Genomic DNA, 14,179 nt, shown 5'->3' with positions numbered 1-14,179 from the left:
ACACAGTCAACTAGCTTTGCCATCCTTTTTTTTAATATTGAATCTCTGGCACGATCAGCATGCAGGCACTCATGATGTGGTTCAAGCCGATTGCTCATATCTGAACCCAGGGGTCGTGATCTTGATCATTGACTGCGACATGGGGTAGTGGAACGAGGCTTTCAGAGAATGATGGTGATGATGAGATGCATGAGATGGAATCTGACGAGATTCCACCTAATGAGATGAAGTGAAGCGAGTATGAAGGAATAGTCCTACAAGGACTTGTTCATGTGGCCACTAGCACGTATTGAGTGAATGTTTTAAAAAGGAGAGAATACTTGTCTTCATGTGGCTACTTCCAGAACTCTCGATTAAGGTTTAAAAATAGCTTCTCAAGAGATTCCGACTACCACTACCTCCTCCCCTTTAAGTGCCACGAGGCCTTGACTATGGGATCAATGGTCCCAAGTGAAAGGCAAAACGATGATCCCGAAACTAAACTCGAGATGCCGAGTTTAGATTTTTCAAAACTAATCTCGAAATCTCACGTTAGTTATTGTCGGCCATGGGCGTCCTAATCTTCGGATGCTCTCACTTTCCCACTTGGGATTTTAACCCTCACCACTAGCTTGAGAGTCAAGGGCCTTAACAGATATGTTTTTTTGAAATAGATATGTTTCTCTATAAAGATAAAGCTAAAACAATAGATCTCAACTTAAAAACTAAACTGGAGATCCTGAGTTTAGTTTTGTGGACCCCACCGTCAAGGTCGGGCATCAGGGGTCAGGAGATCTCCACTGTTCAATCCCCTCACATTCCTGACAGTAATCGAATGCAACAATCATTTGATGATTGACACGTCAGCTCGCATAATTTTCAATGTCAAAAACCAATAATACGCTTCCATATCAACACGTGGAATACACAGAGGTACTGACACGTCAGCTGTCGAAATTTTGTATGCTTGCAATTGTGCATGGCTCTATGTGCGTCGCTGCAGTGCTCCTCCACTGTGTTGTGCTGTGTGTCGCTGGACTGCAATGTATCACTTTTGTGTGGCTTTGCTGCAGTGTTTGGCCCCCTTCCGTTCGACTTTTGACGATCAATTAATGACCATTCCCATAATGTTGACTCCCACCATGACTTTCGACTCTCGTCGATCGTCATGTGGTTGTCAATATTATAAGGAATGGTCAATTAATGACCATTCCCTATTAATGACCATTCCCTATCCCATAAAAACTAAACTCAAGATCCTGAGTTGAGTTGAGTTGAATTTAGTTTTTATCCGTTGATGGTCAAGATTTGAGAACACCCTTGATCTTGCACAAGAGTCCTTCATTCCCATGGTTGGGGGCGCGTGGCCTAGTTTGCGCTCTCTCTCTCTCTCTCTCTCTTTTTGGTGTAAATCTGTTTCCCTTTTTGGTGTCAATCTATTCCGGGTCCTGCCTACATGAGAGCCACGCGTAGGAGAGAGTGAGAGAAGAAAACTTTTAACTCATACGCAGAGAGAGTTTGTTGGATGAGGAGGAGCGGCAGCAGAAGAGAGTGAGAGAGGAGAGCTTTTAACGCGTACGCGCGCAGAGAGAGAGAGAGAGAGAGAGAGAGAGAGAGAGAGAGAGAGAGAGCACATTTACACACACTCCCTCTCGCACACTTGTACTAGGCTAGTACTGAAATGGGGAGAAAAAAAAGAGGTGGAGTAGAAGATGCTCCTGGTCTGATTCCGGAGCTTCCCGAGGAGATAGTGCTTGCTCATGTGGTGACAAGGCTGCCTTGGTTTGTACGGCCCGTCTGTAGAGCTGTTTCCAAATCATGGAAAGCCTCCATTGACACCTCCGTGAAGCTGCCAGAGCTTCAGCTCGAATCGCGCAAGCACCAGCTCCCACTTCTTGATGCCTGCATCCTGATAAACACATTCGACAACCACATCTTCATCACCGAAAACTGTATGCCTCGTGAAGAGCTCAGAGATGTAGGATATTATTGTATGCAATGGCGGAATGAAACCTATCAGATTCATAGGCAATGGAGGAAGCTTCCGCCCTTGCATGGGCTCCTTCCACTGCCTCCAGCGGACGCTACAATATTAGCAAGCTCCGGTATGGTTTATGCCTGGTCAAAGGAAGAGCTACAAAATGTTGTATTGAAAATGGATATGGGCTGTGGGGATTGGACTTGGAACAAGTTTCCTGTCCCTCATCCTTTCAATGAGAATGCTGTCCACTTCAATGGTAAGATTTACGTACCGCGGGTTTCGATCAGGGAGTCGGCCAATGAACAGAAGGAGATGGTGCTTGTTTATGACACGGTAACAAATAAATGTGAGCTGGTGAAGGCATGGAATCGCGATAATCTGAGGGTGCTTCACAAGAAGAGCTCGCATGCGTCCTTGTTCGGTGAAGAGGAGATGTACAGTTTTGTTGAGCATGAAGATTTACCTGAACCAAAGCTGGAAATTCTTGTGTATGATGTGGGCAAGGACTCTTGGGTGACTCGGTACAAATTACCGATCCCTGAATGCAGATGGTCATGGCTACCGCAAGTCAAGCTTGTAAATGCTGATTGCTTTGAACCTGTGCCAAATGTAGGCATCAACACCATTTGGGTTGACTCAGAAAGTGAGGTCATTTCCTGGTTTAATGCATGTTTGCATGAAATGTGGGTCGAATTCAACTACAATGTCCTCTTTGAAGGTAAGTATCTCGAGTATATCCATTTTATACGCGGATCGCTGTATGGAATGTTCATTGAGGACAAAGAAGACCACGAGGATGAACATGAAGAGAGCAAACATGGGGAAGATGAGGAGGAGAGAAGAAGAGACCAGCAGGATCCGACGCTATTCAAGAGGACCTTAATGAAAGGAAGGATGTCCATGTCGGGCAACATTGTGAATTGGGAAAAAGTGCTTGATGTAGGATGCTTCCGGGAAGGATATTATCTAAACCCTTCTGTGGTTTCACCAATCAATTACTACACTTTGATGGCTTGATACTGTGTAGCCACTATGCAGCAAGCCAATGGGTTAGAATATGAATATGTTGAGAACTTCTCTAGAAGGATTTTTGTGTGGAAAACTTGAAGGGCCCCTAATGCGGCAATGTGATGCCGATATGATGTAGTAGTTATCTAGCTTTGGGAAACTTGAAAAAGCTCTCAGAGCTCTGCATATGTAAATTGTCTGTGTTGTTTCCAGTGGTCGATTTTGTGAGTTAATGATATTGTCAAGAGTTGCATGTACCACACAGAAAGAAGCCCCACTTAAGGCAGTGCTCATATGCAGTCGTAACATCTTGTGCAACAGTATTGCCTAGCATTGCAAGTTGTCGAACTCGAACTCACTGTTATTCCAGCAACCGGCTCAAAGCTTATACAAAGCCAACACTTTCATTCATTCCTGAATCTCAAAATGTGCATTTATACTTGTCATCATCTTTACTGCCTCAAAGGTCTGATGTCTCTCAACCAGGCTTTACAAACTTGATCCAAGATAGCCTTGGGGATGACAAGCCAAAGAAGGGAAGCCCTATACCGCCATTCATGATGAGCATCAACCTTGAACAGTGCTTCCCTTTTAAAATGGTTGGCCATTTAGGCATCCCCAGTAGCCAGGTTTGCTGCCATTTTGATGCTGAATTGCCAGAAGGCCTTCCTCCACAAGGAATGGCCGCATAAGCATCTCACCATCACAACAAGATATGAACATCTCCAACAACAACATTCCTCATGAAACTAGTTGTCTGCACTAAAGATTTTTGTGATTTCTGACATTGGGTTCAAAAGCATTAGACATGAACATCTCTAGCAACAACATCCCTCACTCGGGGGGTTCACCATTCAGTACCCCTAATATAACGTGCGTTTGGGGGGTATTAAAAAAACCCCTCTTTTAACATGCTTGAATGAATAAAATGACTCCTTATTTTAGGAATTTTTTTCAAAATTGAATATAAAAACTCCTTATTTAATCCTAAGGGCTAGTAACTTGGTAGGTCGATGTGGGCTTTACACAATATGCCTTCATCTGTTGGCAGCAAAAGTCAGCCTCAGCTTAGCTTTGAGCCGGTGGGATCGACCACTTGGACTTTCGAGCAAAGTTGAAAGGGAAGGTGGTGGAGGAAATAATTTGACCAGAAAGGAAATGAGAAGGTTTAGGTAGTTGTAATGACATATAAAAGGATCTTAGACGGTTATGTTAAACGTGAAAGGGAAATATCTATACAATTATAAAAAGGGGAGGGATTCCGTCCCCTCCCTCATGACATGTGGCAAGAGCACCTTGATTCGGCAGTGTTCCCTGTGTCTCCGGGCACACAACAAACAACAAACAACGAACAGAAAGAGAGAGACAGAGAGGCGGCCATACTAGTATATATAAGAGTCTTGCAAGATGGTTGGTGGATCCAAATTCCAATATCTAGGAGTCCTCAAGGCTATAATGGTGTGCAGTTGCAAGCTTGAATCTTGACCGTAGCAAATTGGAATTTGGCACCCAAAGTGCTTATTTATAAGCAGGTGGGAGTTGGGAAATCGGGCAATTCTGAATGATCCTTGAGAGGCTGCTAAGCACAAAGTGGCAACTCTTTTTGAAACTTGAGAGGGTGAGCACTCAAGACACCGAGTACCACGCACACTCTGAGAGTGTCGGGAGGCTAGACGCTGTAATGGCCCATGGATGCTTCTTGGCCTTCCCAACTTGGCGAGCTCAAGCAACCCACCTCGCATCTTGCTGGGGTTGCTTGGGTCCACCAAATGTAGAGAACCTACAATATTTACCAAGCTTCACCTTCATAATTTGGATGCCGCTTCCTTGCTAAAGTTGTAGTCTCTCTCTCTCTCTCTCTCTCTCTCTCTCTCTCTCACTCACTCACTCACTCTCTCTCTCTCTCTCTCTCTCTCTCACACACACACACACACACACACACACACACACACACACATGTGAGTAATTTTATTACAATGTCATAGAAAAAATCCTCAAGCTCATGTAGAGCCTTGAGGTACTCAAATTACATTAGATTCAAACTAACAAACTATTATCAAGAGCACTGTTAAGGACTCATCCGAATGGCATGAGTCCCTTGAGCTAGTCATCCGAGTGGTGATTTTTATGATTCACGGTTTTGCTTAACGTGCAATGTGCATGTAGTAAAGTAATGTTAGTATTTCCGTTATTTAAGGAGTAGTTGCCATTTTGAATTCCAACACCGAAAAGATTTTGAATGGCTTTGGTCAATTCCAATACCAATAACCAAGGATATTTCAAAGGTAATTATATTTGTGGTTCTTTGGCTAGAAAAATTTGTGATCCCCTTTCAACATGATAATCATCACACAGAGATGTGCTCATGTTTTGTTTAAGGGATGTTTTGCACATGCCATAGTTGTCTTTGAATAGTGGATTTTTAACACCAAAATAGGATGTAAGCAACATGTGAGCATTGGAAGAGCTAATTGGCTCGGTGGCTACTTCAACAACATATAATTAAGGCATCCTTGGAGGGCCACCATAACAAGGATCAAAGGGAATAGAATATGTGATAATATTTGCAAGATCATTCGTGAATTGGCATCGATGAATACACACAAAAAAGGTTGTCTTATCTTCTGTATGATCCATGTCATTTAACACTTGATTCAATGGGCCATTGCCCACATCATTAATCGACAGAGAATGACTCCTTTCGTATGGGTTTGCTCATGCCAACGGTCTCTTTTTCCATTTTCACATTACATACATATGGTTATGCACATTGTATTACACAGTGTGTTTCATAATCTATGCCTTTGTGGGGGGCTTAAACTTGGTTCAATAGTGCTCAATAATTAAGATCAAATTCAAGCTTTTGCAATGGTTTTCCCTAATTACTCCTATATTAGGCACAACCAAGCTTTTGCTTGCTTGACCTCAAATTTTTTTACTACATTGCGGATGAGAATTAGAAGAGTCCCTTAATTCTCATTGTTAAGCTAATTCAGCTACTCTAACCAGTCCCTTAATTCTCATTTAAGAGAACCTTTAAAAAACATTTAATTGAAAATACAGAAGTGAAGGTAAGTACTAGATGGTAGAAAATGAAAAGACTTCTTTTTTTCCAAAGGAGAGACCCTCCATGTGTCACATTCTACTTCATTTCAAAGAGAACCTTTAAAAAACATTTAATTGAAAATGCAAAAGTGAAGGGTAAGTACTACGATGGTAGAAAATGAAAAGACTTCTAGGAGTCTTAGCCTTGGAAAGTCAAAAAGACCTTAGTACTCTCTCTAAATTCATAATACTTAAGTCTATAGTTTTTTGGGAGTCCATTTTACTCCAACCCTCAATTTCAAAGCTAACCACTAACTACTTTTATTTTTGAAAATCATTTGAAGGGTGGCTTTCTTTTACATTTTGAAGGCCATAAAGAATTTTTCTCCATGTGTTACTCAATGAACCTCCCTTCGAAGGTTTGCACGGACCTTCTATGACGTAAATGATCTTTGACCTTGATGCTTGAAGTTCAAAAGCTAGATGCTTGAAGATCATTTTGTTGATTGCTAATCGTAAAACCAATGCTTATTCTCCCTCCCCTCTATTTCTCTCCTCTCTCTCTCTCTCTCTCTCTCTCTCTCTCAAAAGCTAGATGCACAAAGTGACAATCGACAAAATCCACAATCGAGAATCAAAAAGAAAAATTCGACATCGACATCGACACCTACGAAATTGAGAATTGACAAAATTGAGAGTTGATGTAATTTGGAAAGTTCAATCCGACAAATCCAAGGCAGAAGATGTGCAAACCCAAGGTAGGAGTAGACCTCAACAAACAACAAAGGTGGATGATGAGAGAGAACTTCGAAAATTCTCGGGTATTGTTGGACGTTTTTACGCTAGATTTCTTTGAGATTTGTCAGTGTTCCTGCCTTTAGGTTGACTTGAAATTCAAAGGTGAATCTCAAAATTTGTAAGTGGGATTGCACTAAATCTAGGTTTTCTCGAGCGTTTAAAGGCGAATTAGAATGGAGAAGCCCATCGCACACTTCTCCACACCATAATTCAAAGAGGGATGACAAAAGGCAAGAGAAGAAAAAGGCAAGGAAGAGCACACCCTCTTCTACATCTTCTTCATCCTCTTCCTCTTATGAAAGTGATGGTGCAGACAAAGAAGATCAAGGCAAGAAAAAGGCAAGAAAGAGGTCACCCTCTTCTCCATCTTCCTCAAATTCTTCATCTTCCAAGCTCAAGAAGTTCAAAGATGGACGGAAGAGTATCTCTTTCCTTACCTACGATGGCACCTTTGGTGCTACAAACAGAGTCTTGGTCTTTATTCAGCAGTTTGATGCGGCATTTGGAGATGAGGGCTTCACGGAGTCCTCTAAGCTACACCATGTAGCTATGCAATTTCAAAAGTCCGTCAGACAATGGTGGTCTAACCTACGGGCCAATAGTGAAGCTGCACGAACATGGAAAGCTTTAAGAGATTCCATTATGAAGCAGTTTTTAGCCACCGATGCCAAAGACAAAGTACTCACCGAATAGCGAAGCTTGAAGCTCTCTCCCTATGAATCCATTCACAAATATGTAGACAAGTTTTGGGACCTACAACTCAAAGCCACTATCTTCAAAAAGCTGGATTTTGGAGAGCAAAAGCAAAAATTTTGTGCGGGCTTAATAATTGAAGAAATGGTGGAGTATGTCCACTCCCAAAGGCCACACACCATATCGGAGGTTATACACCATACTATGGTGGCTTCTCGAATCAATTTCCAAACAGGGAATACAAGAAATTCTAAGCCCACGGAAAACAAGGGTTCCAATGAGCCTAAGGGGAAGGACAATGTCCAAAAGTCTCCTAAGGGAAATTCAAACAAATCTAAGGAGAAGGGAGTTTACAAAGGCAAAAACAAACTCTCTCCTGAAGAGCTTGAGAGTTATCGCAAGGATAACCGATGTTTCAAGTGCGAAGAGCAAGGGCATGCATACCACGCTTGTCCCCAAAAGAACACCCGCCATGAACCTCTTAGAGCTACCTTGGTTGAAATTCAAGAGGAGGAAACTCACCACAAAGGATCTCCTCTATGCCATGCTTGTGGAAAGGTAAGAGAACATGATGCTTTTATTAACCCTGGTTCTACTCACAATTTCATATCCACAGAGTTGGCCACCAAGCTAGGCCTACAATCTTACGAGATAGGAGATCTCCTACCCGCAGATGGTGCTTTCAAGGGGCAAGAAGCGTTAGTCACTTCCTTAATCGGGAAATTGAGGCTCCATGTCCATAGCTATGTGGACAAAGAGGACTTCTTTATCTCTCCTCTCAAGCATGAGGATGTAATCCTAGGCCCACCATGGTTTGATCGCATGGATGCCAATGTTAAATTCCCAGAAAGGAGAGTCTACTTTAGGTTCAGGGAAAAAGATATGTACATAGATGCTAAGCAAATGGGTAACATCATACCCATTGTACATACTCAAGCTTTCAATAAGTCAATAAAGAGCTCTATTTCCGTGTACATGATTTTTGTTAAAGATTCTCAAAATGAACCTAATGTTTTAGCAAAAAAAAAAAACACACTCACAAGGAATTAGAGTTATCCAATTTTCTCAAGGGGTTTCAAGATGTCTTTATTGATGACATCCCTTGTGAGCTACCTCCTAAATGACCATGCAATTGAACTTCTTCCAGGAAGTTCACCGCCTAATAAACCTCCTTATAGAGTTTCCCAAGCTCAACAAGAGGAGATTATGCGGCAAGTGCATGAGTTAGTTTGAGAAGTGCATGGTTAGGCCTAGCTCATCTCCATTTTGTTCTCTTGTGCTATTAGTGCAAAAGAAAGATGGCACATATCGTATGTGTGTCAACTATAGAGCACTAAATAGGATCACTATCAAGAATAGGTTTCTTGTTCCACGGGTAGAATACCTATTTGATAAGCTACAAGGGTCGACCTACTTCAGTAGAATTGACCTAAAAAGTGGCTACCATCAAATAAGGATAGTTGATCAAGACATTGTAAAGACCGCATTTCACACTACGTTGGTCTGTACGAATACATTGTCATGCCTTTTGGCTTGACCAATGCACTAGCCACATTCAACTGCTTGATGGAGAATCTATTCAGGCCTCACCAAAACTTTACTGGAGTGTTATTTGATGATATCATCATCTACTCTAATTCACTAGACGAACACAAGCAACACCTCCAGGTAATATTTCAAGTTTGAAGAGAGAATAAACTTTATGTTAATCAAAAGAAAAGTGAATTTTTCTTACAAGAGATTCAGTATTTAGGCCACATTATCTATCAAGATGGCATTCAAATGGATCCATCAAAATTAGAGGTAATAAAAGGATGGCCTAAACCAAGGAATCTTCATAAACTAAGAAGCTTTATAGGTATGTGTGCATACTATAGACGCTTCATAGAAAAGTTCTCACAAATTGTAGGACCATTACATGACCTAACAAAGAAAAACGTTAGGTATACATGGTCTGCCAAGGAGAACAATGCTTTCAAAAATCTTAAAGAAAAGCTTATCTCTCAACCTGTGCTTACACTACCAGATCTCTCAAAGCCATTTGAGGTCCAATGTGATGCCTGTGGTGATTACCTTGGAGCTGTTTTTCTCCAAGAAGGGCACACCATAGCCTATGAAAGTCGAAGGCTCAACCCTGTTGAGCAAGCTCTAGGCATATATAAAAAGGAACTCCTTGCAGTTCTACATGCCTTAGACTCATGGAAGCAGTATTTATTGGGGACTCCTTTCATTCTGCGAACGGATCACCAAAGTCTTCAGCACTTCATGATGCAAACCAAGCTCTCCGACAAACAAATGAGGTGGGAAAATTTCCTTGCGCAATTTCATTTTCATACTGCTCACATTGCTGGCAAGCATAATCAAGTAGCCGATGCTCTCTCAAGATGGCCAAGAGTGAATGCGGATTCCATAGCAACTCACAATGATCTATCTTCAATGATAGATAAGTATGCTATTGATCCTAATTTTAGAGATGTGATTTCAGCCCTTGCACTAGGGAAGAAAGAGGAGCCATTTACTTTACAAGATGGATATCTTCTCTATGGCAATAGACTATGCGTTACAACTCACTACGTGAGAAAGTAATGTATGAATCTCATGCTCCTCCTTATGCAGGGCATAGAGGGATTCACTCTACCCTAAAAGGGATTGAAACATATTTCTATTGGCCTACCATGAAAGTAAACATACAAGAGTGTTTCTAAATGTGTGGTGTGCCAAGAGACGAAGTTTGATAGAGGGAAGCAATCTGAATTGCTTCAACCTTTGCCAATCCCTAATTCACCATGGGAGAGCATATCCATGGATTTTGTCTTCGGATTGCCTAAGTCTATCCATGGGAATACGGGAATATGGACGATAGTAGATAGGTTCAGTAAACAAGCTCATTTTATACCTGTCAAAAAGACTATCAAGGCCAATCAAATGTCAACCCTCTTTATATCACATACCATGGCTTGCCAATGTCCATAGTGTTGGATAGAGATCCTAGAATGACCAGTAATTTTTGGAAGGGTCTCTTTGATAATTTAGGGACAAGGCTAAACTTCTCTTCGGCCTATCATCCACAAACGGATGGCCAAAGCGAAATAGCTAACCTAACCATTCCTGATCTACTAAAAGCCTATGTAACAAAAGTAGATCAAATATCCCAATGGGAGAAGTACTTACCCTTAGTGGAGTATGCCTACAATAACACTGTACATACTTCCACGGGAAAAGCACCTTTTGAGGTAATTGAGGGAAGATAAAAAAGTCCCCTGCTACTTAAGGTACACGGGAAGATCTTCGTGCAGATGAGTATAGCCGAGACCTACAAGAATATTTCCAAAATATTAAGGATGCTATCTCTATCTCACAGCAAAGGCAAAAGGCTACTGCTGATAAGCACAGAAGATCCCAAGCCTTTAAAGAAAATGATTGGGTCTTACTAAAATTTCCCAAGGCTCAATTAAGACACATGACGGGCAAGAATCCCAGGGGACACCAAAAGTACTATGCTAAGTTATCAAAAAGGTACTATGGTCCCTTCCAGATTCTTAGGCCAATCAATGAGATGGCCTATCAACTCAAGTTGCCCAGCCCTTTGCTCATACACAATGATTTCCATGTGAGCCTATTAAAGACTTAAAAGGAGAGCCACCTCAAGAACCAACTATTGAAGACCCACCGGAGATTGAGGACCAAGAAGAGGTGTTGTAGCCCGAGTCCATTCTCCGACATGAAGACAAGATACTAAGAGGTGGTAAGACTATCCGACGATATCTTATTAATTTTAAGAATTATCCTTTTGAAGATGCTAGATGGATGCAAGGCATACAATGAAAGGCTAACCTAAACCTTGTCAATGCTTCCCTAGAGTAAGAAAATGTACGAATGTTTAAAATGAACAAAGTTTCTTTCTTATAAGACTCTCTTTTTCTTTATTGTGCACAAAAATGAAGTAGTATGCATGCTTAGATCAAGTTTGCAGAGACGACGTCTCCCAAAGACCAAGTAGAGCTTGTCACTCTACTATATGGAAGATTGATAGGACTAATGTGCAGACATTCTTGTGGTAGCTTAGGCTCTCAAGCGCCAAATGGACTAGTCATCCATTCTGGAACGATGTCGTAGGGTAACATAGGGATCCTCTACCCGCTAGAAAAAGGACTAATGAATATGTTTTATCTTCTCTACCCCATAGTCGAGGATGACTATGATTTCAAGAGAGAGGTAATGTCATAATAACTAATATCTAATTCTTCTAGATGATTTTCTCATGTTAATCTCACCATTTAATATGGGGAAGTGCCAGGGGGGAGAAAAATCTAGAATCTTGGTTAAGCTGGCAGACTGGCCACAATAGGGCTCCAAACGAGGGAAAATAGCGATCCAAATGGGGGGGGCCATCTGCAAAAGACCAAGGTGCAACAATGGGTTTAAAAGACGCTAAGGTTCAGCTCATTAAGACTTCCAAAATGCTAAGGTTCCAAAATTCAAAGGTTGTGTCCAAAGCTCAAAAGCCTAGGAAAATTGGATGCTTTGTGTGTGCTCAAAAAGTCTTCATGCATCCGTACATAGGAGGGGGTGAGCCCTAGAAGTAGGAGATGAGAGAGAAACACACAAACACACACTCACAAGCTCCTTTACACAAAGGGAAAGAGGGACACATGTCAGCTCCCTAGCCCAGATGCCCACAAGGTGTATGCAAATTCCATTGGATGGCCATGGAGGTGGACCAATGAGAATTAGGCTAGAGTAAATCTAGTTTAATTAATTTAAAAACACTTAATAAAAGAACCAACAAGAATTAAGCTCTCTAGAAGACTATTGGACAGTCTCCCAAGGGGTCCAATGAGCATTCAGCAGCCCAATGGCTTGCCTGATTCCTATTGGCCAGGAGACAAAGGGATCCAATGAGATTTTAGTTGCATAAATTAATTACCTAAATCTCTCACAAAAGGGCAAAAGGGACACATGTCAGAAGGCTATCACTTATGTTGCTTAAATTCCATTGGGTAAGCCTAGCATGGGCCAATACGGTGTGAGCATGAGCAAATAGCAAGGGGGGTCAACCGAGAGAGAGAGGGGGCTGATTTTTCAAAGTCCATGTGTGGAGTAAGAAGACTATCTCTCCTTCTCAAGCGTTAATGTAAAACTTATCACCTAATCCAAGCTTGTGAGAAGGGAGGCATACACCAACAACTCTTGGCTTTGTGATGCAAATCCAACAAACAGCCAAGATTCAATGCATGCTCATCTCCTCTACCATGCTAATTACTAAGCTAAGCTATGCTTATATGAGTGATTATGTGAGGAAATGTACATCTTTCTCGTAAGACTACTCCTTCTTCCTCTCAATCTACTCTCATACCCCGCTAGCTCTCACCATCTTCAAAGGTGTGTGAGGTCTTGGGTCTGAGACCGTGAGAGAATTGATGTTGTGTTTAATAAGTATTTTGCTTAGTACTTGAAGTTTCCATCTTCATTGCACTAGCTAGTATTGAAGGAACACAAAGAATTGTATTGTAAAATGTCTCTCTTGATGGGAGAAACCATAATACAAAGCCTTTTGGAGGGGGGAATGGCTCCATGTAAATCAGGTCCTCAACTGTTGTCGATAGCTTAATTTCTCTCTCTTTTGAAGTATCGTTCATGCTATCTAACTAGGTGTTATACTTTTTGTTGCTCTCTCCACCCAAGCACTCTTGTTATTCTCATTAGGAATCTATTCTAATGAAATGCTCACTATCTTCATGCTATTTTTTGCTACACACAAGTTACTAGGCCATTAAATGTTACATTATGATTGGTAAAGATGTAGTTTTTGTGGAAGATAGTGCGCATTCATTGCTCTCATTACCAAAGAGAAGTGTTTTCTTATAGAATATGTACGGTATGTTGTTGTTTTGAGTGTGTGATGAGAGGGGTCTATTTTGTTTGATGAGAAATGACATTCAATAAATTGGTTAGCTGCTATGCCAATTGAGTATAATGCTACTATGTAGAATGACATTTGGCCTTTGTGTGATTTGTATTTTAGCAAAACGTACTTGGTAGTGTTGCTTTATAGATGAAATGTAAGGGAAATGGTAGCATTGAATGCTATAAGGCTTACTACTAGCAAAAGGTTACACTCAACGTTGAGTTTGGAAAGACTTTAGCTCCCACTTCTCATATGACTATGACTGGTAGCATGTTTGCATTGATAGCTCATAGTAGCTGGAATATACATCTATTGGAAATAAAAGCTATGTTATTTGATGGTGATTTGGATGAGGAAGTGTACTTAAAGTAGTTTCTTGGTTTTGTTCAAGAAAGGAAGGAGATCAATAAGTGTAGGTTGAAAAAGGATTTGTATGGTTTAAAGAAAGCTCCGTATACTTGGTACAAGAAGATACTTGCTTACTTAGCTGCACATAGTTTTAAGAATAGTTCAATCGAGAGCACTATTGGATTGTATATAGAAGACACATAGAGCAAAAGGGAAGAACACAAGAATGGGGTGAAGAACTCAACCTACAAATTTTAGTAGCACTCTCTTATTTTCTTCAATGTATAAGAATCAACTGTTATGGTTGATTGGTAATTTAGAGGCTAGTGTATCAAAGTTTCCCAAGATGACATACTCTATAGTGATCCTTCTTTTTCCTATGCAAATTTTGAAAAAATGATGGCTTTTTGACCAAATGG

At 41.1% G+C, this 14,179-nt stretch overlaps 1 protein-coding gene across 1 annotated transcript; it reads left to right on the top strand.

The window, feature by feature from the left end:
- Window positions 1–1,402: 1,402 nt before the first annotated feature.
- LOC147419772 (uncharacterized) lies at window positions 1,403–3,845 on the top strand. Its single transcript, XM_086505680.1, has one exon. The coding sequence runs from the start codon at window positions 1,661–1,663 to the stop codon at window positions 2,975–2,977; it is 1,317 nt and encodes a 438-aa protein (XP_086361806.1). The 5' UTR covers window positions 1,403–1,660; the 3' UTR covers window positions 2,978–3,845.
- The last annotated feature ends 10,334 nt before the right edge of the window (window positions 3,846–14,179 follow it).

The sequence above is a fragment of the Adiantum capillus-veneris genome, chromosome 29, assembly GCF_014529385.1.
Source record: "Adiantum capillus-veneris isolate H3 chromosome 29, ASM1452938v2, whole genome shotgun sequence".
NCBI classification, from domain to species: Eukaryota; Viridiplantae; Streptophyta; class Polypodiopsida; order Polypodiales; family Pteridaceae; genus Adiantum; species Adiantum capillus-veneris.
Note: the sequence above shows the minus strand (reverse complement) of the source record. Positions and strands in the feature narration are given on the sequence as shown.